Source organism: Chiloscyllium plagiosum, unplaced genomic scaffold (assembly GCF_037043375.1).
Source record: "Chiloscyllium plagiosum isolate Xiang-an unplaced genomic scaffold, Cpla_swu_hap1 HiC_scaffold_11, whole genome shotgun sequence".
NCBI lineage: Eukaryota > Metazoa > Chordata > Chondrichthyes > Orectolobiformes > Hemiscylliidae > Chiloscyllium > Chiloscyllium plagiosum.
This window is the reverse complement of record NW_028270149.1, coordinates 49674714-49699867: the sequence shown is the minus strand read 5'-3', so window position 1 is coordinate 49699867 and position 25154 is coordinate 49674714. Positions and strand designations below refer to the sequence as shown.

The 25154-nt window shown below is 39.8% G+C and overlaps 1 protein-coding gene and 1 long non-coding RNA gene across 4 annotated transcripts in view; one reads left to right on the top strand and one right to left on the bottom strand.

Moving 5' to 3' along the window:
- Nucleotides 1-25154, bottom strand: part of arhgap36 (Rho GTPase activating protein 36) — a 217779-nt gene that overhangs the window by 172176 nt on the left and 20449 nt on the right. Inside the window, exon 1 of one of the 3 annotated variants that reach the window (XM_043704709.2) lies at nt 2590-2719. The exons of 1 other annotated variant lie outside the window; for it this stretch is intronic. In XM_043704709.2, the coding sequence (XP_043560644.2) occupies nt 2590-2655 (66 nt within the window). In that variant the 5' untranslated portion in view covers nt 2656-2719. Of the gene's footprint in view, nt 1-2589; nt 2720-25154 lie in introns of those variants that run through there. One more of the 3 variants, XM_087992042.1, reaches the window with a different exon arrangement.
- On the top strand, nt 2303-9037 carry LOC148148794 (uncharacterized). The gene is made up of 2 exons (XR_015758657.1): nt 2303-2649; nt 7435-9037. It is a non-coding gene; the product is annotated as an uncharacterized LOC148148794 (long non-coding RNA).

Here is a 25154-nt window from a genome sequence, read left to right as displayed (position 1 = left end):
TTTTTTGTGATAATTGTGGCCAGAATAATTCAAGAAATAAAGAATTCAAGTCATACTCCAGAGTGAAATATGGATTGATAGATCATACATGTTAATTTTGTAATTTTGCTGCTGTGGTAGTGCAGTGATGGTAATGAGTTCAGTCAGGTGGACCTCTGAGTAGGAGTTCCTTGACTGGGGCTGTTAATCTGGCTGACAGATATTAACAAGAGTGTACATACAGAGCTGGTTTCGAGAAAGCCGGAACAGTGTCAAGTACTATGCACGTGTACGAAGAACAAAGAAAATTCCAGCACAGGAATAGGCCCTTTGGCCCTTCAGGCCTGCACCGATCCATATCCTCTATCTAAATCTTTCACCTATTTTCTAAGAATCTGTATCCCTTTTCCCCCTGCCCACTCATGTATCTTAAATGATGCTGCTGAAAATGTGTTGCTGGAAAAGCGCAGCAGGTCAGCCAGCTTCCAAGGAGCAGGAGAATCGATGTTTCGGGAAGAAGGGCTTATGCTGCCTGACCTGCTGCGCTTTTCCAGCAACACATTTTCAGCTCTGATCTCCAGCGTCTGCAGTCCTCACTTTCTCCTCTTAAATGATGCTATCATGCCCGCCTCTACCACCTTCATTGGCAACATGTTCCAGGCACCCACCACCCTCTGTGTAAAGAACTTTCCATGTATATCTCCCTTAAACTTTTCCCCTCTCACATTGAACATGTGACCCCTAGTAATTGAGTCCCCTACTCTGGAAAAAAGCTTCTTGCTATCCTCCCTATCTATATCCCTCATGATTATGTAGACCTCAATCAGGTTCTTCCTCAACCTCTGTCTTTCTAATGAAAATAATCCTAATCTACTCAACCTCTCTTCATAGCTAGTGCCCTCCATACCAGGCAACATCCTGGTGAACCTCCTCTGCACCATCTCCAAAGCATCCACAACTTTCTGGTAATTTGGCGACCAGAACCGTATGCGGTATTTCAATTGTGGCTGAACCGAAGTCTTATACAACGGTATCATGACCTGCCAACTCTTGTACTCAATATCCCATCCAATAAAGGAAAGCCTTCTTGAGCACTCTACTGAACCATGTTGCCACCTTCAGGGTACAATGGACCTGAACACATAGGTCTCTCTGTACATCAATTTTCTCCAGGGCTTTTTCATTTACCGTATAATTCACTCTTGAATTGGATCTTCCAAAATGCATCACCTTGCATTTGCCTGGATTGAACTCCATCTGCCATTTATCTGCCCAATTCTCCTATACTCTCTCAAAGTCCCTTCATTATCTGCTACTCCACCAATCATAGTGTCATCTGCAAGCTTGGTAATCAGACCACTTATACCTCCCTCCAGATCATTTAGGGTACATCACAAACAACAGTGGTTCTAACACAGATCCCTATGGAACACCACAGGTCACAGTTCTCCAATTTGAGAAACTCTCTTCCACTGCTACTCTGTCTCCTGTTGCCCAGTCTTACTGAAAACCATGTAAATGACATCTACAGCCTTTCCCTCATCAACCAACTTTTTCACTTCCTCAAAAGGAATCTATTAAGTTGTAAGACATGACCTTCCCTGCATGAAACCATTTGCCTATCACTGATAAGCTCATTTTCCTCCAAATCGGAATAGATCCTATCCCTCAGTATCGTCTCCAGCAGCTTCCCTACCACTGCTGTCATGCTCATCAGTCAATAATTACTTGGATTATACATGCTACCCTTCTTAAACAGCAATTCTCCAGTCCTCCGAGACCACAACTGTGTTCAAGGATGCTGCAAAAATATCTGTTAAGGACCCAGCTATTTCCTCTCTCGCTTCCCTCAGTAGCCTGGGATAGATCCCATCCAGACCTGGACTTGTCCACTTTAATGCCTTTTAGAATACCCAACACTTCCTTCCTCCTTTTGTCAAAATGACCTAGAGTAATCAAAGATCTATCCTTAACTGCAACATCTGTCAAGTCCTTCTACTGGGTAAATACTGATTCAAAGTACTCATTAAGAATCCCACCCATTTTCTCTGACTCCACGCATAACTTTCCTCCCTTGTCCTCGAGTGCGCCAATCCTTTCTCTAGTTACCCTCTTGCTTCTTATATATGAATAAAAGGCTTTGGGATTTTCCTTAACCCTGTTTGTGATTTCAAACTGGACTATAACCTGGTATCGTAAAACTTCTGACTGAATGTGCTTAGTGACTGATTAGATTAGTCACGGATTAGATATACCACAATTTAAGTTTGAAATTAAAGTCCTCTGAGGTTATCATATCAAACAACCCTCCCCACCAGGACAAGTAACTTTCCGCACTTTCATTTTTCAGGATTGAATTAGCTGCTACACTAAACTTAGCAACATTTTGAAAGCTCTTTGAGACCATTTAAAAACCTGATGAAACAATTTTCATGTATGAGTCGGGATTTCTTTTTCCCTGTCTAGAACTGGCCAAGTGATCAGTTTTCTTTCATTATTCTTTTCTCTCAAAGCATACAGAAACTTGCTAGATTGTCAGCAGGAAAAACATTTTGCATCTGCCTTCCACTTCAACTTCATTCAACTGCAGAAGAATGTAAAAAAACTTACCGGAACTGAACCACATGTCTTCATTGATTTCAAAAGAGAAGTTGGAAGTGAAAAACCCAGGTACATTGCAGCAGTAAATAGTTCAGGTAACTCGCTGAAAAAGTTTCAATACTAAAGGGACTGATAATATCTTGCCTGTGAGTTCGTCATACGGAAGCAAGGGTGTGAACTTATTTGATGCAATGTTCCAGCAATTTGTCTACTTTCCTAAGGTTCTTAGTCATTGTTCAGCCTCAACTTGTTTTATATAAAAGCTGGATTAAAGTGTCAAAAAAGAAACAGCATTGTGATGGTAATTTGAGACAGTTACTGGAAGCTTAAGTTTTAATTCAGTTTTAATAGTCTGCAAAAAAAATCAGCCGTATTAAACAGTACATGAATTACAAGACTGTTTCCGAACTGATCCAAAATAGAATTGTATTTTTCGTGAAACAATGTGGTTTTTATTCACCCTTTCATGCCTGAAATCAGAATATCAAGAATAAACATGTTGTTTTTATTTGAAATTGCCACTTTTACCCAAACTTAACAGAAGCAGGCTAGGATCATGATACATAGGTGGAGTTTTGAGGTTTAGTATGCTGTTGGTTACTTTAATTATTCATGTCTAACTAGTAGAAGCTACTGGAACAATGTTTAAATATACACTTTTGGCATTGTGATTATGTTTTCTAAATTTCTGGATCACTCATTGAGAAATAAAGCAAGCTACAAAATTCCATGCCCTGTTATTTTTCACTTGAAAATTCATTGAGTTGATTTTCATGTCACAACCAGCCTGTAAATGGAACATTGCCAGGAAGGTTGAGGCAAAAGGAAAATGTACCAATCTGGGAGTCTGATCTGATCCATTCCAGTTTTAAACAGTCAGTATGCCTGTCAGAAATAGGTGATGATCTCTTAGTTATAGCAACTAGAGGGCCACTAAAAGTGCCAGCATCAGCTGCCTCAACCTGTTCTTCAAACTATCCACAAACCATAGGTGTTACAGGTCAAGTGATGGACACTATATTACAGGGATTCTTATATGCTACTTTATAAGATTGAGACACATTTTTCTAGTGGTTTGGACTGTTTTATGGCTATTGTATGATGGATTCTCAGCATACTTCACCTTGCTGAAAATGATATCTGGTATGTTTGCTGCTACCATCCTCCTTCCTGAGTCTATAGGGCCTGCCTGGGTTAGCGTAGCAGATAAAAAACACACGTTGTTTATCAAAAGGTGGCTTGTGTCTTAAATAGGATGTAGTTTATTGCTACTATTGCAATAGTATGCAAGCTACATTGGTGTGATAGACAATGGACTGAATTTCCCCAAAAATCAGCCAGGTGTTAATTTCAGGGAAGCTCATGGAGGGTTTATTTTTGTGAGTTCTAGCAACTTTGCTTATGCCATTTTAAGTTGCTCACCTCATTAACACTGCACTCTGCCTCCATGATGCCTATGTCCCGCTATCTTGCAAAATCTGACTAATATTGGAACCTTCCAGTGTTCATACAGCAAGCACCATATGTACTTCCCAACTGTGCACCATTTCAAACTCTCCCACCCTGGTCTGAAATCAGCACCTGGATCATTGTGGTATCCACGGTCTGGAAGTGCTTAAATTTGAACAAGAAGTCTCACCATCCTGTCTGTACTATTACATACTGTCTAAAACAGCCATAGGAGGAAGGGATGTGCAGAATATTTCTTTAATGGCAAGAAGTTGGAAAGTATACATCTATACTTAGGTGTCCTAGTTGATAAGCTACCAAGGCTAACGTGAAAACGTAGCAAGTTATTCAGAAGGTTAATAGAATATCAGCTTTTACTTTACAAGCGGATTTTCGCAAACCAGTGATAAAGTATTTAATTTTAAGGCAGTTGAGTTAGACTACACCCGGAATAATGCTACTGTTTTGATCCCCTTATCTCAGGAAAACTATTATTGCCATAGAGAGAGTGCAAAGGTTCATCAGATTTGTTCTCAAGATAGTAAGACTGTACTCTAAAGATAGATTTGGCAAACTGGGCCAATATTCTCTACAGTTTATAAAATCTAAGGTGATCTCATTGATACTTAGAAAATACTTAATTAAAAATCACATAACACCAGGTTATAGTCCAACAGGTTTAATTGGAAGCACACTAGCTTTCGGAGCAACGCTCCTTCATCAGATGATCACCTGATGAAGGTGCTCCGAAAGCTAGTGTGCTTCCAATTAAACCTGTTGGACTATAACCTGGTGTTTTGTGATTTTTAACTTTGTACAACCCAGTCCAACACCGGCATCTCCGAATCATAGAAAATACTTAGAAGGGATAGGCAGGATACATGCAGGCAGAATGCTCCTCTGGGTTGAGAGTTGTGCATCTAGTGGGTACAATTTAAAAATAAAGAGGTATGCCACTTAGGTCTGAGATTGAGTATTTTTTTTAACTCGGAGGGTTGTGAATTTTGGGATTTCCTACCACACAAGGCAGTGAGAGCTCAGGTTTTTTAAAAAAAATTTCATTAAAGTGAGGGCATTGCAGGCTAGCCCAGCATTATTGCCCATCCCTATTTGCCCAGAGAGCACTTAAGAGTCAGTGAGCTCTGCAGATGCTGGAGATCAGAGTCGAGAGTGTGTTGCTGGAAAAACACAGCAAGTCAGGCAGCATCCAAGGAGCAGGAGAATCAACGTTTCGGGCATAAGCCCTTCATCAGTAATAAGGCTTGTGGGTCAGGGCTGAGAGTAAATGGGATGGGAATGGAATTGGGGGAGGGGAAATAGCTAAGAAAGCGATAGGTGGATAAAGGTGAGGGAGAAGGTGACAGTTTGGTTGGGGAGAGGGGGTGAGGAGTGATGGACAGGTCCGGAGGGCAGTACTGGGTTGGAGGCTTGGAACTGGGATTAAGTTAAGAGCAGATGGGTTTTGCAACCATCAATAATGGTTTCATGGTCGTCAATACATTCTTAATTCCACAGTTATTTTCATTGAATTCAAATTCCACCACCCATCATGGCGGATTTCAAACCTGGGTCTTCCTAGGGCACTATCCGGGTCTCTGGATTAACAGTCTAGCAATAATAACACTAAGCCATTTTCTAACCAATACTTATTCAGTAAGTTTAAGATTGGTGAGTATTTGATTGCCTGTGGTATACAGGTTAGATAAAAGCCATTGAAGAGTATGATCAGCAAATGATTGCATTGAATGATCACATGTTCATACAGAAAAAAAGTGTTTGGAAAAAGGTAAGGATGTAATAGTATCGAAGGGAAAAGTACTTACATCCATTATTATCTAAAGTAGGTCAGGGTGGGAAACGCAGTAATTATGAAATTAATGGGCATGAGTTTATACATTCACTTCCTGCCGTATGAATTCATCAGACATTTCACGTGCCAATTCTTTATGGGAATGTGTTAATATTTATGAACCTGGAGCACTTGGGTTTGAAGGAATTGTGACGGGTTTTTATGACTTTACTGCTTTCCCTGTACCTGTAATTAAAGGGGATGGGGGAGGGGGGGGGCTCCATAAAAGTCAATCATAACATTTATTGGGATTCAGTAAAGGACATTTAATTGGCAGTGGCAACACTTTTCCATCCTGTAAAACTATAATTGGTATTGTGGTGGTTAACTCTGTATTATGCATTGACTGGGTTATTCAAGACTCCCGCACCTTGGCTTGGCTGCCTGAGTCTCATTTGCAGCAAGGGATTACAGTGGGCTGAGAACATGCAGAAATCTGTTGACCTCTATCTTCTCTCAGCCCCCTTCTCATCCAGCTTTTGTTTCTATTTACCTCTTCCACTATCCTTCTAGTCAGCAGTGTCAATGTCCATCACTTTCATATCTCACTTGCAGTTACTTGCAGTGTAGATATGGAACCTGGAGGTCAGTTCACTGTACAGAAGATCTTTGGCTATGCATCTATCATGATTCTAATGCATGTGCCTAAGCAATGATTGTATGCTGATGGAATTGGAAATTGTGTTTGTCTTGATATCATGACATCTGGGGAGAGTCTTGGATATATTGTGCAAAAAGAAAGTTGGAGGATCTGGAGGATCCTACTTGATGGATTAGCTCAAATGAGCTGATGGCTTTCCTCAGCCATATAATGGACATTTTAACTGGGGGTGACTCTGGGATTGGTGAAGAACTGAGAGTGGGGTAGGACAAGCACAAAATCCACTCCCAGGTCTCAAGAAAAGCTCATTTACCTATCTTCAGAGTGGAATGACTGATGAATTCATCCAAAGACTATTTACAGATCTTAGAGGGAGGTTGCTTTTCCTTCTTCCAGATTGCTGAAGAGCTGATTTTTTTTTCCCCCTAAGATTAATTTCAAAACTTCCAGCCTCATTGACAACTTCCTGGTCAGTTTTTGTTGAGGCGATCAGGGCAAGGAAATAGGTTTTTTTCTCCAACATGGAAGAAAATTCCAAAAGCCTACATAAATACAAGTACTAGTGACTGCCTGCTAAGCTTGAGAGTTTTGGTGTTATCATTCCTCAGACCTGAATTTAATGTAGTAACCACTTCAATGCAAACAGAAGGGGTGACCATACTTCTTCACATCGTTATCATGCCAACAGACTTTCTCTTCTTCCCTTACATAACAGTCTTCATCACCAACTCCAAGCAGACAAGAAGTGTGTGAATGTGTTTGGAATCAGAGTGATTGTGTTCTCTTATGATTCACTGCCAGCACTCTGTTCTGACTTTTCTCACTTCACTTTCCAGCAACATGCTTTCTGCTGAACCATTCCCAGTTCTGTGTGCAGTTTCTTCTTCTGCATTAAAAACCCCATTCATGGATACTTCAATTGGCACTTACTAATTCTCACCCTCTCCTTGCGCAGGAAAAAATGGCATGCAATAGAAGAGGATTTCGGCTGAGGAAGGAGTATCCAGCATCCGGGTCCTCAACCAGATGAAGCGCAAGCACCAGAAACCCATTACAGTTCAAGAGGGCTGCAAATTCAAGACAGTGAGGTGAACAGCATACTGAGCAGGGTGACAATGTATTTCTGAAAGTCATGGCTCAGTTTGTAGCATTTGCATCTCAGTGAAAAATTCCACTCGAGAACTTTAGCAAAATTATCAAATAGTTTGTTCCATGAGATTACTGCAATGTCAAAAAAAGCTGTTTTTTGAATGAAATTTTAAACGTGAGGCTACTTGGGTGCATTTAGAATATCCCGTGGCATTACTTCAAAGAAGAGCAAGAATTCTGTCTAGTATCCTGGCCAATATTGATCCTTCAACGCGAGCACATAAATCAGTTTTCTGGGAATAAGCACATTATTATTCTTGAGAGCTGTGGGATCTCATTGGCTGACATTTTGGTACATTAGAATTGTGGTTACAGTTCAAAAGTACTTAATCAGTTGTAAAGTGCTTTGAGAACTCCAGTAGAGATTAAAAAGCACTATATGACTGCAAAACTTTCCTTTATGCATCTGAAAATAATCACACATTCACCCAGCTTGACAATATCATGCTACATTAAGAATGATGCCAGATGCTATTGTTAAGTCTACTGGCATCAGAATGATAGCTACCTTCCATCATGATGTCAGAAGTGGGAATGCTCGTTGATGATTGTATAATGTTCAACACCATTCATGACCTCTCAGATACAGAAGCATATATATGCGGGAAGACCTCCATTGTATTCAGACTTGGACTGATAATTTGAAACTTAAATTCATGCTACCTTGTTATAACCGGAGCCCAGGGAAGTTTTCCCTAAGTAATTACAATTCCAAAAAGGATACCCTAAATTGTTAAACTCCTGGGTGAAGAGTGATGAACTTGCTTCACTCATTTTTTCCCTTCTTTGTTAACCTACACACTCAGTTGGCACAACAGGCTTAATGCAAACATGACTTCTTTCTCATTGTTCTTTCCTTCCAGACCGAATGTATTTATATTTTAAAAAGAACCAATTTAACCAGGCTTTGTTGAGGTAACAAAACAGTGAAATTTTAGTTACTAAACTCAAAAATAAATAATAATGTAACACACATAACACAGTGATCATCAATTAGAAGGAAGTCCAAAAAAGGTAAAAGTTAAACGATTTACAGGTCAATGTCTGGGACATTGAGACAGACAGAGACACACAGAGACAGTCAGACAGCTAACAATTTGGACCTGGTGCATATCCTTCAGAACTAGTCTGAAGTAATATCTACCCATGACACAAAGCTAATGAAGAATAGAGAGAAATGAACAACGCTTATTGAATGAGTAGTAACCTGTGGAAAATGCATCAAGTAAATATTGCAAGATTCAAGGCATGTGTTAGGTCTTTCATCTGAAATAGAAGCAATCAGTTCTTAGCCATGACATTCAATGAGCGTTTCAATCAGCATCACCGATATTAAATGTACTTTAAAGTTATGATAGCTCTATAAATGTACTACCAGCACTTTTCAATAAAATTGTATTTGAAATGTTGCTTCTAGGAGAAATCTAATACTTTAAAGCTTAATACATTAAAACTTACTGAATGGGACTGCAAGTTAATAAATACCTTGGACCTGATGATCTATACCCTACAATGTTGGAAGACGTGGTTTATAAATAATGGATGTGCTGCTGGTTATCATACAGGTTTTATTAATTCTGGAACAATTCCAACAAGTTGGAAGACAATAACTGTAATACTGTACCACTATTTGAGAAAGGAGAAGACAGAAAACACATAACTACAGACTTATTAGCTGGAGATCAATAGGAAATATGTTTGATTCTATTAAAGAGCATGTCAAAACTGGACACTTATGGTAGGACTCAACAGTGTCAGCATGGATTTATGAAAGGAAAATCTTGCTTGACAAACCTGTTAGAGGTTTTTGAGGATATAACAAGCATAATAAATTAATAGGAAAACAGTGGATGTGATATAATTGGGTTTTCAGAGATTTAATGCCAAACAAAATATTTCCAGGTTTGTTGATGACACAAAACTAGGTTGGAATGTGATTTTGAGAAAGTTGTATACAAGCTTCAAGGGATTTTGACAGGCTAGAAGAGTAAGCAAGAAAATTACAGAATAAAATGTGAAAAAAAAATTAGAAGTTATCCATTTTGGTAAGAGAAACAATAATGCAGATATAATAGCAAGAGTCCTTGTTTGTAAGTCATGGAAAACTAATATGCAGGTGTTGCAAGGAATTAGGAAGGGAGATGGTATATTGGCCGAATTGCAAAGAGAATTTAAGAAAAGGAATAAAAAAGGCTTGTATAGAGCTTTGGAGTGACTGTATCCTGAGTATTGTGTTTTGATCTCCTTACCAAGGGATGGAAACATTTGTCAACATGACAGAACAAACGTTCATCAAACTGATCCGTAGGACTGTCCAATGAGAGTCTGAGGAGACTGGGCTTGTATTCACTGGCATTTAGAAAAATGGGTGGTTATCTCATTGAAGTATACAGGATTTGATAGGGGAGATACAGGTTGTTTCCCATGGCTAGAGGTATGGAACATATTAGGGGTGTTGTAATCTAGAATAAGGAGACAATTTCAGAATAAGAATAGTTCATTTCGGGCTGAGATTAGGAATTTCCTTTGTTACTAGCAGTGAATCTTTGGAATTCTCTACCACACTGTATCTTTGACATTTAGAAATATTTGATTTCTATCTTGCAACTATCAACGGTTACAAGGATAGCACAGGAAAGTGGCAATAATATAACAGATCAATGGTGATATAGTTAAATGGCAGAGGATGCTTAAGGAGCTGATTGACCTGCTCCTGTACATATCACCACTTCCACTTCAAAGCAGATAGCACAGAGAGGGTTGGGAATATACTCAAGGCAGGAACATATTGCCATCTTCAATGTTCTTGGTGTCTTGAAATGTAATTAACTGTTTCACAACGAGATCCAGGAAATTTCATCTGGAATGGACAGGGCAATCAACTGCCCTTATCCCCACAATTTTTGTTCATCTATTTTGTCCTGCAAAAGAGAGAGTAGGATATGCGTCGGTGTGCTGTACTGTGTTTTCGTAATAATCTTGTGACAGTTGCATATTTGGAGGCATGTGAAGGCAGTGAACAGTGACTCTGAGGCTAATACCATTGAAAACGTGTGCGAGGAGAAGGCAGAATATCTGAATGTAATGCCTGAGCATCAGGGGCTGTTGCTGTGCGAGTGATGTGGATCAACGTTCCATTGAGCAGTATGAGATACTGTTGGTTAGTTGAGTAGATCATGTCAAGATGCATTAGTTACCCATGATCACTCTTGTGACAATGCTGCCAGGTTCTTGGGCTGAGACTGTATACATTGACCTCCCTGAACACTTGTAGCTGTCCCCTTCAGATGGCAAGCCTTCTAGTCCACCACTGACCCATGACCTCCCTCTTCCTGTTGAATTCCATGAATAAAACTACTAGTGCCTAATTCATAAAGAAGAACCTTCTATCTGCGCTGCTGCTGTATTGCAAATTAGAGACAATTTGCATTCCTTTCAGTCAGAACAGATTTTTTAAAAGAGGGATAGACTCTGATTAGGAGGTGGAAATTGAATAGCTTCATAAACTGCTAGGACCTCCCTACTCCCCAGCCCCATTGAATACGTAACTAACCAGCTACAGCCATGTTTGGCTACATATTGTAATCATGGAAATATGAGAGAAATATGGCCAATCACAATCCCTGAATCCAAAAACTGATCCAGACTAATTTCTAGGCCTTTATGTTTCTTATTAACAAGAAAGCTTCATCTTCAATTGATAAGATGCATTTCTAAAGCTCAGTTCTCCCAAGGCTTGGATTCCATTATCATTCTTTCTGGAGGTAGGGACAATGTAAACTCAATTTTCTGCTCATTGAAAGCCAGATCAAAAACAAAATTAAATCACCTGTCCCTAAAATTCATCTTGTTAAGACAGAATTTGTCATTATCATTAAAAGTGTTTTGTGAGATGAAATTGGAGATGTGGGAACTGTGAGTTTAAAAACAGAATTCACAGTTAATTCCAACAGTTTGCTTGTTGGAGGGGGGTATTGCTGGCTGGCCAGCATTGATTGCCCATCCCTAGTTACCCTTGAGAAGGTGGTGGTGAGCTGCCTTCTTGAACTGCTGTAGTCTACCTGCTGTGAGTTGACCCACAATGCCATTGGGAAGATAATTCCAGGATTTCGACCCAGTCACAGTGAAGGAATGGTGATATATTTCCAAGTCAGGAAAGTAAGTGGTTTGGAGGGGAACTTGAAGCAGGTGCTGTTCCCTTAGATCTGCTGTCCTTGTTGTTCCAGATGGGTGTGGTGGTGGATTTGGAAGGTGCTGTTTGAGGATCTTTGGTGAATTTCTGCAGTGCATCTTGTAGATAGTACACACTACTGCTTCTGAGCATTGGTGGAGGGAGTGGATGCTTGTGGATCCAGTGCCAATCAAGTGGGCTGCTTTGTCCTGGATGGTGCCAAGATTCTTGAGTGTTGTAGGGGTTGCACTCATCCAGGCAAGTGGGGAGTATTCCACCACACTCCTGACTTGTGCCTTGTACATGGTGGACAGATGGAAATGCAGACGGGGGAGTGTTTGGTGTTTGGTGAGGATGATCCTTTGAATGTGGAGGTTGATGGGATGAAAAGAGAGAATTGGGGAACATGATCACACTGTTTTCAGTACAGACTCCAGCATCTGTTGTAATTTGCTCTTAATGCTGATAGATTGTGAAGGCACAACCTGCTAATGATGGACTTTTTTAACCTTCAGCAGGGAATTAAACACCTGATGTGGTGTTATTTATATTAGTTACCATAACATAAGAACCAGACATGAATCACAAAGTGCTGAAAGATTCAATAGATGCTTATTTCAGCACTTGGCATCTAGAGGTATGTTATCATCACAGGCACTGGCATGCCAGAGCTAGTACTGAGCAACTCAGTTACAAACTGTAGCACACTTCTCTCAGTTGTAAGTGACCCCAGGAAAATAGAGTCTCAGTCAAGTCACATAAGGTGGTACAGTGATTATATCATTTACATGTCTCATAAAAAAAATTGCAAAGTATGGACAATGCTCTGCCACAGCCTTTCTCATGGAACTCTCCACTCTTCACCTCTATGCTCATTCATGTTATACTCAAGAGCCTGTTTTGGGAATCTCACATCTGGAGAGGTGGAAGTGCTCACCACTGACAGCATGTAGCCTCAGGCATCATATTTAAAGCTTAGCCACACACAACTTCTGACTCTGCAGGCCAGGAATTAGCCCTCACACTGTGGTGCTAAAGTGTCAACATTCACCTGGCTCAGAGGTAAGGAAAGCTCACTTCTACTTTGTAACAGGGGGTGTTGGTGGATAGGTTGGTGGAAAGGTGAGTAGTCCTTTATTTACCTGACTTCAACAGGAGCCCACTCTGGATGCAAATAGAACCTCACATCAGTACTGAAGTGGCCCCAACATTGCCTAGAGTAGGTCAGTAATCTTCAAAATTCCACAAGGGAATGTTCCCTTATCTTCTCTCTGCTATTTCACACTTACAGGGCCAGCACATCCGCTAGCTCTGCCACAACAAATGCATCTCATCAAGACTTGTGGGCAATACTGTCAATGTAATTCACATCATGTCCATGTCATCCTCCAAAACTTCAAACCCTTTCTACCTTGTGTTCATACTTAGTCACTGAGTTCACCTCACCATCTCTCCTGCTCATGTATCACCATTAATCACTCTTCCATCTACTTCCAAAATACACAAGCCTCTCTTTGTGTCACTGCAGGAAAGATTGGCCCCACCTCCTAGACTGATATCTCATCAGCAGCCCAACTGACCTACATGCAATCCCCATATCAGTTGCACTTGACCTGCAGAACTGACTGTGACCCAATCCCCAGACTTCAAGGCCAAGACTGACCACAGCAAACCTGCTGGACTAGAACAAGTCTCTTGACTGACTGTGGTAATGGTCATAACTGTCTGTAGTTCCCCTTTACCCCACTAGCTTTCTAATGTTATCATCATTTACTTGAAGCACATGCAATATGAGTAAACTGCTGGAACATAGGACAAGTATGACATTGATGCAACACGGAGCTGCACAAAGACATATCCAGCCTCTTGAATGTTCGGTTGTCTCAAGTGCCACAAGTGCCTGCCTCTCCACCTGTGTTAAAACGAAAAGCAAGTCAGAAAGGCTACCAGCCTGTAACAGAGTTCCAAAGACCTTATGTGCTAAGAAAGCAATGTGTCCTTGGCTGGCAGCCTCCAAGTAATCAGTGACATGAATGAAGGTGCAAGCTAAGAGCCATCCAAAGCAAGAATCTACATGAGTGCAAAACCATCCTGTGCAGGTATGTGAGATGATGGCCAGGAAAAATATTTGGTGAGCTGTAGCCACCATGCACTTGCTATTTTATCTGTTTGAAGTCTGAACCATATGGTTATTTGGTGATGGAGAGGACAATTGAAAGAGGCATATCGATAAGACAAGTTGGGGCTTTAATGAGAAGTGAATGCATGGAAATAAAGTAGTCACTGCTCAATGGCAAAATTCTAAAGTCACTGAAGGCCTGTTGGAGAAATCAGGAATGGTTTCACAATGTTGAGAACCTGATTTTTCGTTCTCACCAAATGTTCCCATCTTCCTTATCATTGCTCGTGCCACACCAAGGAAAGGAAAATTCTGCCTATAGCTTAACTTCAGTTTCTAAGGATCATGCATGAGCAACATAAATTGACATCAGTTGATAACCTCGGAGGCCACAGTTGACCATTGTAAGTCTGGAAAGTTTTCTTGGTACATATCTCAAGCTGGGATCATTTGTTGAAGTGCAATCATTGTATTTTTGCTGTGCACGTAATCCATGAAATAATTGATGATGAAGTTAATGCAGGGGAAATATCGATTTTCATCTGGTCTACAGGAATCTCATGAGGAACGTTTTGTCCAAAGAGTTTAGAAGCAACTCTGCTTTGTACCTAACATGTTATGCCTGGCTTGTGTGTTTGATGATGCAATTGACCATTCTGTACAGTACAAAATAAAAAAGTGGCCAAGATGGAAAAAGAATCTATCCTTGCTCATCCTTTATCTTAATTCCCATCAACACAAAAATACAACAAATCCTTAGAGATATTGAAATCTATGCATGTAGGTTCTGAGACCTTGTGCTTCAGCAAAACCTGCGGCTACAACAATTGTTTATACCATTAAATAGAGACTTAATAAACAGTACAAGAGATACAGAGATCAAGATATATTTTGCAAAGTAACATGAAAAGATGATTATTGGAGCTAACTTTAAACAGTTAGAGCAGAGCAATAAATATTGACCTCACCAATCTTGCCACAAATTTCAAATGATTAATAAAAAAAAACTGCATTTCAATTGTTAAACAGTGTCTGCATAGCCATAAGCATTCAAAAAACAAGTTCAATCAGACAGGATTTTGATGTTTACACCATCGTCTGTTGTACAAATGTGTTGAGCAAGCACAGGATGTGTCCAACCCACCACCACTAAAGCACTTTTGTCAACAGATTCTAGTTTATCAGTGTAGCAGCAACAAAAAGGCAAAGAGAAAAATAAAGATTGTTCCTTATAGCCAATATTTACAATTGGTTCAGAAATGACAAAAAATAGAAGTGCAAACAGTAATTGTGAAAGAAAAACTGGAGTGGACAGAAATAAAAAGTTGGAGAAAGTAAGGTCTGTAAATGTTGAGATCAGAGTCGAGAGTGTGGTGCTGGAAAAGCACAGCAGGTCAGGCAGCACCCAAGGAGCAGGAGAATCGACATTTCGGGCATAAGCCCTTCTTCATAATTCCTGATAAGGGGCTTATGCCCAAAACGTCAATTCTCCTGCTCCTCAGATGCTGCCTTATCTGCTGTGTTTTTCCAGCACCACACCTCCAGAAATAAAAAGTTACCACATATCCCCTGTCCACCTCAAATTCTGCTCTGTTCTTTTTTATCTGCTAATATCTTTAGCTGGAATGTTCCAACACATTCTCCAAATTGATTCCAAAGTGTCTCTTGTGATATTTCTCCAAATACAATGTTTTTTGCAAAGTACTATTAGTTAAAAGGAAAATGAATGATGCAACTGGATTGAGAGCTGAATCTTAGACTGCTGGCTCTAGAGTGCTACACTTAATCTAAAGATGCAAGTTAAGCATGTTATGTAACAATAATTTGCTCCATCAAGCAGATTTTCCACTTGCCACACAGTCATTATGCAGGTGTAGATCAGAGTTGTGCATAGGGACCTTTCAGAAATCCCATCACAAGGGATTACTTTGGAAATTGAATTTCTGGTGTGCCATTCGATATGTGAAACCTTATGAAAGTTGCTATATAAATCAGAGACTTCAGACTATTCTTTTGAAATTAAACAAAATAGTTAATCAGGCAGAGTTAGACTATTAAATATATAGTTACTCAGGAGGTAGACTATCAAACAGACCCCATACTCACCTTACTCAACACCCAGACCCCTTACACTCCCAGACTCTGACCTGACATCACTCCCCCCAGACTCAATTCCCACAACTTATCCACCTCAGGACCTGATTCTTTTGTCTGGTACCTGAAACCCATCTCTTGGAGCTGACAATGCTGCCCCAATCCCACTCCTGCCGCTGTCAAACCCAATCCTCGGGATCTTCTCTAGACCCAACCACTCACCTCAATCCCCTTCTCCAATGCCACAGCAACCAGACCAATCCTCACTTTCTCCTTCCCACCCATTGTTGGACTTGGACTGTTGAACCGCCCCATCGTGATATCGCTGCGACCAGTTCTGACCATCCGTTCTCCATTGCTGTACTAACCCAATATGCCCCACTGTGATACCTGAACCACCAGATACGAAACCTACCCTCCCCACCCATCACTGAACCCAAAATCTTCATCACAGCATGACCTACCATTACCTAAATACTTACCTGTCTTCTTGCCACCTTGCATCCTACTTCCACTTCAAGTGGTGCCCCACCAGTTACACATTAACCCTTCTCCTACTGACACCCTATCCATTTGGCACCCTTCTAACCTGGCACCCTACTCCCTACTCAGCTGGCATCCTGCTATCCCACTTTCTGATGTACTTACCCCTTGGCAGTACCTTTAATTTGGATGTTATGACAGCTGATTGCTGTGAAGAAGGAGAGTGAATTGCCTTCCCCTGATGGTTCAATGCTACAAAAGAGTTGTCACACTTCTGAGTGAGACCTTAGCAGAAGACACTTTCAAACATGTGGAGTTCCCTTCTTTTCTAAGAATAAATTACCTAGATGAGATTCCCACTTAATGGAAAATCTGGTCCTATTTTGCACCATTAATACAGCGAAAATCTTAATGTGCTGCCCAAAAGGAGTGGAATAAGTTGCGTATGTCAAATGTTAGGGGAGTTAAAAGGAATTACATATTTGTGACAAACTTGTACATTATTGATCCATGGTATTCATCATTTGCCCTGCTTACATCTATAAGATAGAAACTCAATTGCCTTTTGGAACTTTAGAGATAAAGTGATGCCTTCTATTTTCTTTCAGAAGGTTATATAAACTGAGTAAACCTGATGCAAAAAGACACATTATAACTGGTATACAAAAGAAATTGCCTTTTGCTGAATAACTTTCACTTGAGCATTGTTGTGTTCTTATATTCTTAAAAATTTACAAACTTACAATGAACTAAAAATTATTTCTCATCAAGTTCCAATAATGGAAAAGGCAAATAAACCAGTGAAAATATTTTCTTTGTTTTACTGATCATGTATAGAGTTGTATCTTTGATTTTATTTTCAGAATCCATTGAACACAATGCATCTTTGGGATTTTTTCCATTCAAGAGGGTTTCGATACACACCACAAATTCCAAGAAATAACTATGAAACACCATTGGTAAAGGCAAAGTTTACATTTCCATGAAATTACGCAACTTTCATGAAAACAAACCTACTTTGCATTGATAATAGCACTGATTCCTGGATTCATTTGAGGTGAATTTTGTAAACAAAGCTTTGGAAAATGATTGTAATTATAAAGCTTTAAACTGAACAATTCCCTCAATAACCTTACTGGAACAGACTGGATGTATTACTCATACTCATGTTCTATTGTGCATTGACATTTCAGTTGACTGACAGCTAATTGTAACGTTAAAAAGCACAACATGGCTGTTAATAGAGGTACCACTGAGAAAGCTGTTTAAGCATTCAGGGCTTTGTGACAGTCACAGATAATATTTAACTATCTCCCTGAATAACTGACAGTGTTCAGGTCTTTCATTGACACCTTGCTGTTATCTTTATTATGTACTGGATCTAATGGAGAGGTGATGGCTGAGTAGTATTATTGCTGGACTACTCCCAGATAATGTTCTGGGGACCTGGGTTTCAATCCTGCCATAGCAGGGAGTGAAATTTGAATTCATTTTTTTAAAAACAGAATTAATGAAACCATTGTTGATTGTTGGAAAAATTCATCTGGTTCACTTAGGGAAGGAAACTGCCATCCTTACCTGGTCTGGCCGACAGGTCACTCCAGACCCACAGCAATGTGATTGACTCAACTGCCTCCCTTGGCAATTAGGGATGGGCAATAAATGCTGCCTAGCCAATGATACCCTGATCCATGAATGAACAAAGAAAAGAAATGCCTGAGCTTTTGTTATCACACGTTTGAATGCCTCCCACTTGTCAGACATCCTTTTACCTGCGAACAGTCAACTCCCATCAATCTTTAAAACTTGTCTCATACCATTAAAATTTGCTTTACTTCAATTAAAAACTAACTTATATAAAAAGCTTATCCTCTTCCATAATCATTTTGAAACTAATAGAATTATGATCGCTAGACACAAAGCATTCACTTTCACTTCAGCGCCTGCCCTGCCTTATTGTCCAAAAGAAGATCATGCTTTGCTGCATCTCTAGTAGGAACATCCACATATTATAGAGTCATAGAGCTGTACAGCATGGAAATAGACCTTTCAGTCAAATTCATCCATGACTTCGGATATCCTAAATTAATCTAGTCCCATTTGCTAGCATTTGGCACATATCACTCCTTCTATTCATATACACATCCAGATGCCTTTTAAATGTTGTAATTGTACCAGCATCCATCACTTCCTCTGGCAGCTCATTCCAAAAGTTTACTACCCTCTACATGAAAAGAATTGTCCCTTAGGTCCGTTTTAAATCTTTCCCATCCACTTTAACCTTATGCCCTCTAACTTTAGACTCCCCCACCCTGAGGAAAAGACTTTTGCTATTTACCTTATCCATGCCCCTCATGATTTTATAAACCTCTATAAGGTCACCACTCAGCCTCCAATGCTCCAGGGAAAATAACCCCAGACTATGCGTCCTCTCCATATAGTTCAAACCCTCCAACCCTGGCAACATCCTTATAAATCTTTTCTGAACCCTTTCAAGTTTCACACCATCCTTCCTATAGCAGAGAGACCAGAATTGCATACAGTATTCCAAAAGTGGTTTAACCAATGTCCTGTACAGCTGCAACATGACTTCCCAACTCCTATACTCAATGCATTGACCAATAAAGGCAAACAGACCAAACGCCTTCTTCACTATCCTAACTAATTGCAACTCCACTTTCAAGGAACTATGAACCCGCACTCCAAGGTCTCTTTGTTCAGCAACACTCCCTAGGACCTTACCATTAAGTGTTTAAATCCTGCCCTGATTTGCCTTTGCAAAATGTAGCACCTCACATTTATCTAAATTAAACTCCATCCGCCCATTCTTCAGCCCATTGACCAGATTGATCAAGAGCTCTTTCTAATCTCGGATAATCTTCTTTGCTGTCCACTACACCTCCTAAATTGGTGTCATCTGCAAACTTACTAACCATACCTCCTATGTTCACATCCAAATCATTTATATAAATGACAAAAAGTAGTGGACCCAGCACTGATCCTTGTAGAACACTGCTGGTCACAGGCCTCCAGTGTGAAAAGCAACTCTCTACCACTTTTCTGGGTCACCTATCTTCAAGTCAGTTCTTTATCCAAATAGCTGTTTCTCCCTGTATTCCATATGATCTAGCCTTGTTAGCCAGTCTACCATGCGGAACCTTGTCAAACCCCTTACTGAAGACCATATAGATCACATCCACTGCTCTGCCCTCAATCTTCTTTGTTAGTTCTTCAAAAACTCAATCAAGTTAGTGAGACATGATTTCCCATGTGCAAAGCCATGTTGACTGTCCCTAATCGGTCCTTGCCTTTCCAAATACATATAAATCCCTTCCCTCAGGATTCCATCCAGCAACTTGCTCACCACTGATGTCAGGCTCATAGTTCCCTGGTTTTTCCTTACCACCTTTCATAAATAGTGGCACCACAATAGCCAACCTCCAGTCTTCTGGCATCTCACTTGTGACTATTGATGATATAAATATTTCAGCAAGGGGCCCAGCAGTCACTTCCCTAGTTTCCCACAGAGTTTTAGGGTACACCTGATCAGGTCCTAGTGATATAACCAACTTTGTGTTTTAAGACATCCAGCATCTCCTCCTCTGTAATACTGACATTTTCAAGATGTTGCTATTTATATCCCCGTGTTCTCTATCTTCCATATCCTTCTCCACAGTAAACACTGATGCAAAACGCTCATTTAGGATCTCCCCCTCTCCTGTAGGTCTACATATAGGTGGTCTTGCTGATCTTTAAGGGGCCCTATTCTCTTCCTTGTTAATCTTGTCTTTCATGTATTTGTAGAATCCCTTTAGATTCTCCTTAACCCTATTTGCCAAAGCTATCTCATGTCCCCTTTTGCCCTCTTGATTACCCTCTTAAGTATACTCCCGCTGCCTTTATACTCTTCTAGGGATTCACGTGATCCCTGCTGTCGATACCTAACATATGTTTTGATAAGGAAAGTTTTCTTGAACACATTTGACAAATTCTTCACTATTCAAACCTTTAACACTATGGTATCCCCAGTCAAAGTTTGGAAAATTAAAATCCTACATTACAACAACATTATGCTTTACATATATCTGAGCTTTTTCTACGTTTGTTTCTCAACTTCTCTGACAATTGAGGTGCCTATAGTACAACCTCATGATCTTTCCTTTTTTATTTCTAATTTCTACTCCTATTTTCTCACTGGAAAATGTTTAGAAATCTCTTCATCAGTTATAGCAGTAATGTTGTCTTTAATCAAAAACGCCACTCCCCCTTCTTCCTGTTTCATTTTAAACCCTGAGCATTGAGCTGCCAATCCTGTCGTATCCTCAGCCAAGTTTCTGTAATAGCTATGATGTCCCAATCCCATGTTCCTAAACATGCCCTGAGTTCATCAGTCTTACCTGTAAGACCCCTTGCATTGAACTAAATGCAAGTTCATTCAGATTTACTTCCTTGTCTTTCTTTTCTAATTGTTTTACATTTTTCACATTCAGAACCTTCCCTCATGAATCTTTCAATTTGCACTACTACATAGAATTTCTCCACACCCCCTCTCTAGCAGTAACAAGTCTCCCTTAATTGAATAGCAAATCACCCCACTAAGATACTAATTCCTTTCCAGTTCAAGTCAAACCCATTATTTTTGACGTGGATGAGTCAGTGTTGGACTAGGGTGGACAAAGTTAAAACTTACATAACACTAAGTTGGACTCCAACAGGTTTATTTGGAAGCACATAAACCTGCTGGAGTATACCTAGTGTTGTGTGACCTTTAACTTTGTCCATTCTTTTTGAACAATCTTTTCTTGTAAACTCATTATGTCAAAATCAACTTAAGAATCTCAAAAGTGAATTAACCAATATTATTTGGAAGTCAATCATACCCACACCTGATATTTCAGTTGCACAAAGCCTTAGTCATATCCTGTCTGGAGTATTGTGTGTGGTTTTGTTCAGTGCACATCAGGAAGCAAGATTTTAAGTTTTCAGCATCTATTGTATAATTTATTGAATACACTAGGAGATAAATAATTATCGACTGCATAATTAGGTTGTATGCCCTTGAAGTTAGAAGGTATGTTATGGACTAAATCAAACCCATTCAAATGTATCAAGGAGATAGCCTGGACCATTACTGTTACCTTATTTCAAGGCATGTGTAAAGAGCTATGTTTCGGATGTAGTCGATTGGTTATGTTACTCGGCTTTAAACATAACACAACTTATCTTACACCCAGTTAAAATACATATAAAATAAAGAAGAATTAGTATAATTTTACTTCTATTCAAAAACTAAATAGAATAATAGGTTATTTAACTACTAAACAGCAACAGTTCCAGTGTAGTAACATCCCATAAACACCCATGGCAATGGCATATTCAATAAAATAGATGGTCTCAAATGCGATGTTTCTCCAGTAAGGAGAAAATAAAACACCAAGAGAAAATTCTGGTATGGAGAGAGCAAACTCCAGATTTTTGTTGTGGCAAAGAGATGTGTAACAGCTTCCGCAGCTAAGTTCAAACCCCAACAATTGAAAGCCAAATTAAAACGCTGGTTCTGATGGAACCTGACTCCACCCATTCATGCTGCTTCTACTGTTCTAACTTCAAATAAAAAAAAGGGCCTCACAAGCTATTTACTTCATTGGCTTGGAAGAAACAACTCTACATTTTTGGGTGAAAACCTCTCCCTCAAAAGAAATGGAGAAAATACACTTCTCAAAGCCATAGTACCATCATTGGTGGAAGGGCTGAAAATACAATATACAGAAAACACAAACATGAAGCCATAGTAATAATGGACAAGATCCTATATCTAGGGAGTAGTTCATGAATATGAATAGAGGATTGGCAAACAAAAAGAAAACAGAGTTGAAATAAGAGGTACTTTCAGGATTGTAACCAATAACCATTGGAAGATGTCACAGGAATCAGTATTGGGACCAAAATTATTACAATATGCATTAATGACTTGGATGAGGAAAGTAAATGTACAATCACCATGTTTGCCCATGACACAAACATTGTTGAAAAAAGAAGTTGTGCAGATGAGTGAGGTTAAGTGAGCAGGCAAAACATTGGTAAATAAAATATTATGTGGGGAAATAAGAGATTATGCACTTTGTCAGACAAATAGAGGAGTTGAATTTTATTTAATGGAAAAAAAACTGCAGAAAACTGTACCACCAAGGGGTTTGGGAGTTCAGGTTAAAAAACTCACAAAAAGCTACCATCCAAGTTCAGTAGATAATAAAGCAGGCAAATGAAACGTGTGCCTTTACTTCAAAGGGAATTGGGTGTAAAAGTAAGGAGGTCTTTAAAAGACTATAGAAGGCTCAAGTTACACCACAGCCGGAATACAATGAATAGTTTGGGTCCATTATCTAAGGAAAGATACTGGCATTGGAAGCAACCCATGGAACATTCACTTGGTTAATCTGGACATAGAGGGATATTGAGATGGTTCAGCCAGTACTCATTGGAGCTTCAAAGAATGAGAGCCAACTTAGTGAAACATACCATTTTCTTACAGGGGCTTGACAAAGAGGTTGTTTCCAACCTTTGAGAGAAGACAAGAGAACATAACCTCAGGGAAGGAGTCACCCAAGTAAGACAGAGATAAGGAAGAATTCCTTTTCTTAGAGAGTAATCAAACTCTGGGATTCTTTACTGCAGAGGGTTGTAAAAGTTGGGTCGTTAAGTATTTTCAGAGCTGGGATTAATCAGATGCTTAATTAATAGTGAAATCAAGAGTTGAGCAAAAGGCAGGAAAATGGAGTTAAGAATGTTGCAGTCAACCACAATCCTATGGAATGGTAGAGCAGACTTGGTTGGCTGAATCACTTACTTCTTCTCCTACAGCTTATAATCTTATATACAGTGCCTACAGGCTCTGTGTATTTTACCTACCATTGGCACAATTGGCAATTGCAATATGGCCCAAACAGCCTCATACACAGATTAAGAAATTCGTCACTTTTTATAACTGTATACTAAACATGTGTTATCATAAATCAATCAGGAGAACCATGCAGAAACCAAAGACCAAGGCAAGTGATTAAACATCATGAGAAATTGCACTGAATAGTCAGAAGTGGATGGCATTTTAAGGAATCAAGGGCATGTAACAAAACAGCATCAGGACAAGGCACTCAAAATGTAATGAGCATGCCCAGCCCACTGAGGCATAGTTAGCAGCTACTTAACATGATGATCATTAAAGAATGCATTTGGTACAATTGCCAATGTTCAGATTATATGTCCACAGATGATGGGTGGAATTCTTCAGGGGGCAGCAGTGGGGTAACAACTGTTCACTTTAGATATACTTTGGTAGGAATAAGAGAGGCATAGACAATTTTCTAAACAGGAAGAAGGCATAGAAATCTAAAGCATAAAGGGACTTAGGATTCTCTTAAGATTAACATGCAGTTTCAATTATCAGTTAGGAAAGCAAATGCAATATTAGCAATAATTTCAAGAGATCTAGAATACAAGAGCAGAGATGTACTGAAGTTGTATAATGTTCTGGCCAGACCATATTTGAATATTGGTGAGCTGTTTTGTGCCTCATATCTCAGGCAGGATGTGCTGACATTGGAGAGATCCAGAGGAAGTTTACAAAAATGATTGAGGGATGAAGAGCTTGTCATATGAGGAGCAGTGAGCACCCTGGATTAGGGGAGTGGAGGTGGGGCACAGAATCTGACTGAAATTTACCGAATACTGAAAGACCTGAATAGAGTAGATGTGGAGAAGATGTTTCCACCAATAGGAGAACTAGGACCTGAGGGCACAGCTTCAGAGTGAAGGGACGGCCCTTTCGAACTGATATGAAAAGGAATTTCCTCAGCCAGAAATGGCTGATCTGTGGAACTCATTGCTGAAGAGGGCTGTGTAGGAAAAGCTTTTCAGTGTATTTAAGAGAGTTAGATAGGTCCTTGATGAGTAAAGGGATCAAGGGTTACAGGGAGAAAGCAGGAGAATGCGGTTAAGAAACATATCGGCTATAATTAAATGGAGAAGCAGATTTGGTGTGCCGTAAGGCTTGATGTATTTGTCATTATTATATGTTCAGAGCCAGAGAATTGCCTGCAAGAGTTTATCTTCCTGCTCCCACACTAACTTGGTTACCACAAAAAGGAGATTATTCTGGACCTCTTCTTGTTCCTCTGTACAAGCTGATCCTCAATGGCATAATCCAAATCCTTTCCAGTATACCAACACCCACGTGGACCTAAAGATTTTGCTTGATCCTAGCACAGTTCCTGATCTGAACATTTTCCTTGTCCAATATGCATTACTGAATGAGTTGAAATGTTCTCCAATTACATATTGAGAAGGCCAAAGCCACTGTTTGGTTACTGCACAATTCTTTCTTTAGCCACTGACTCCAATTCTCTTCTTGGCAACTGCCTGCATCTGAATCAGCTAAATAAAAACAAGGACTGCAGATTAGAGTGGTGCTGGAAAAGCACAGCAGGTCCATTTTCCTGCTCCTCAGGTGCTGCCTGACCTGCTGTGCTTTTCCAGCACCACACTAATCTAGACTCTGCATCTGAATCAGATTATAATGCTTTATGTCAAATTTGGTTCCAAGATAAACGTCCTCCGTATGTCCATACAATCACCAAGATGTACATATTCACAACATCATCTG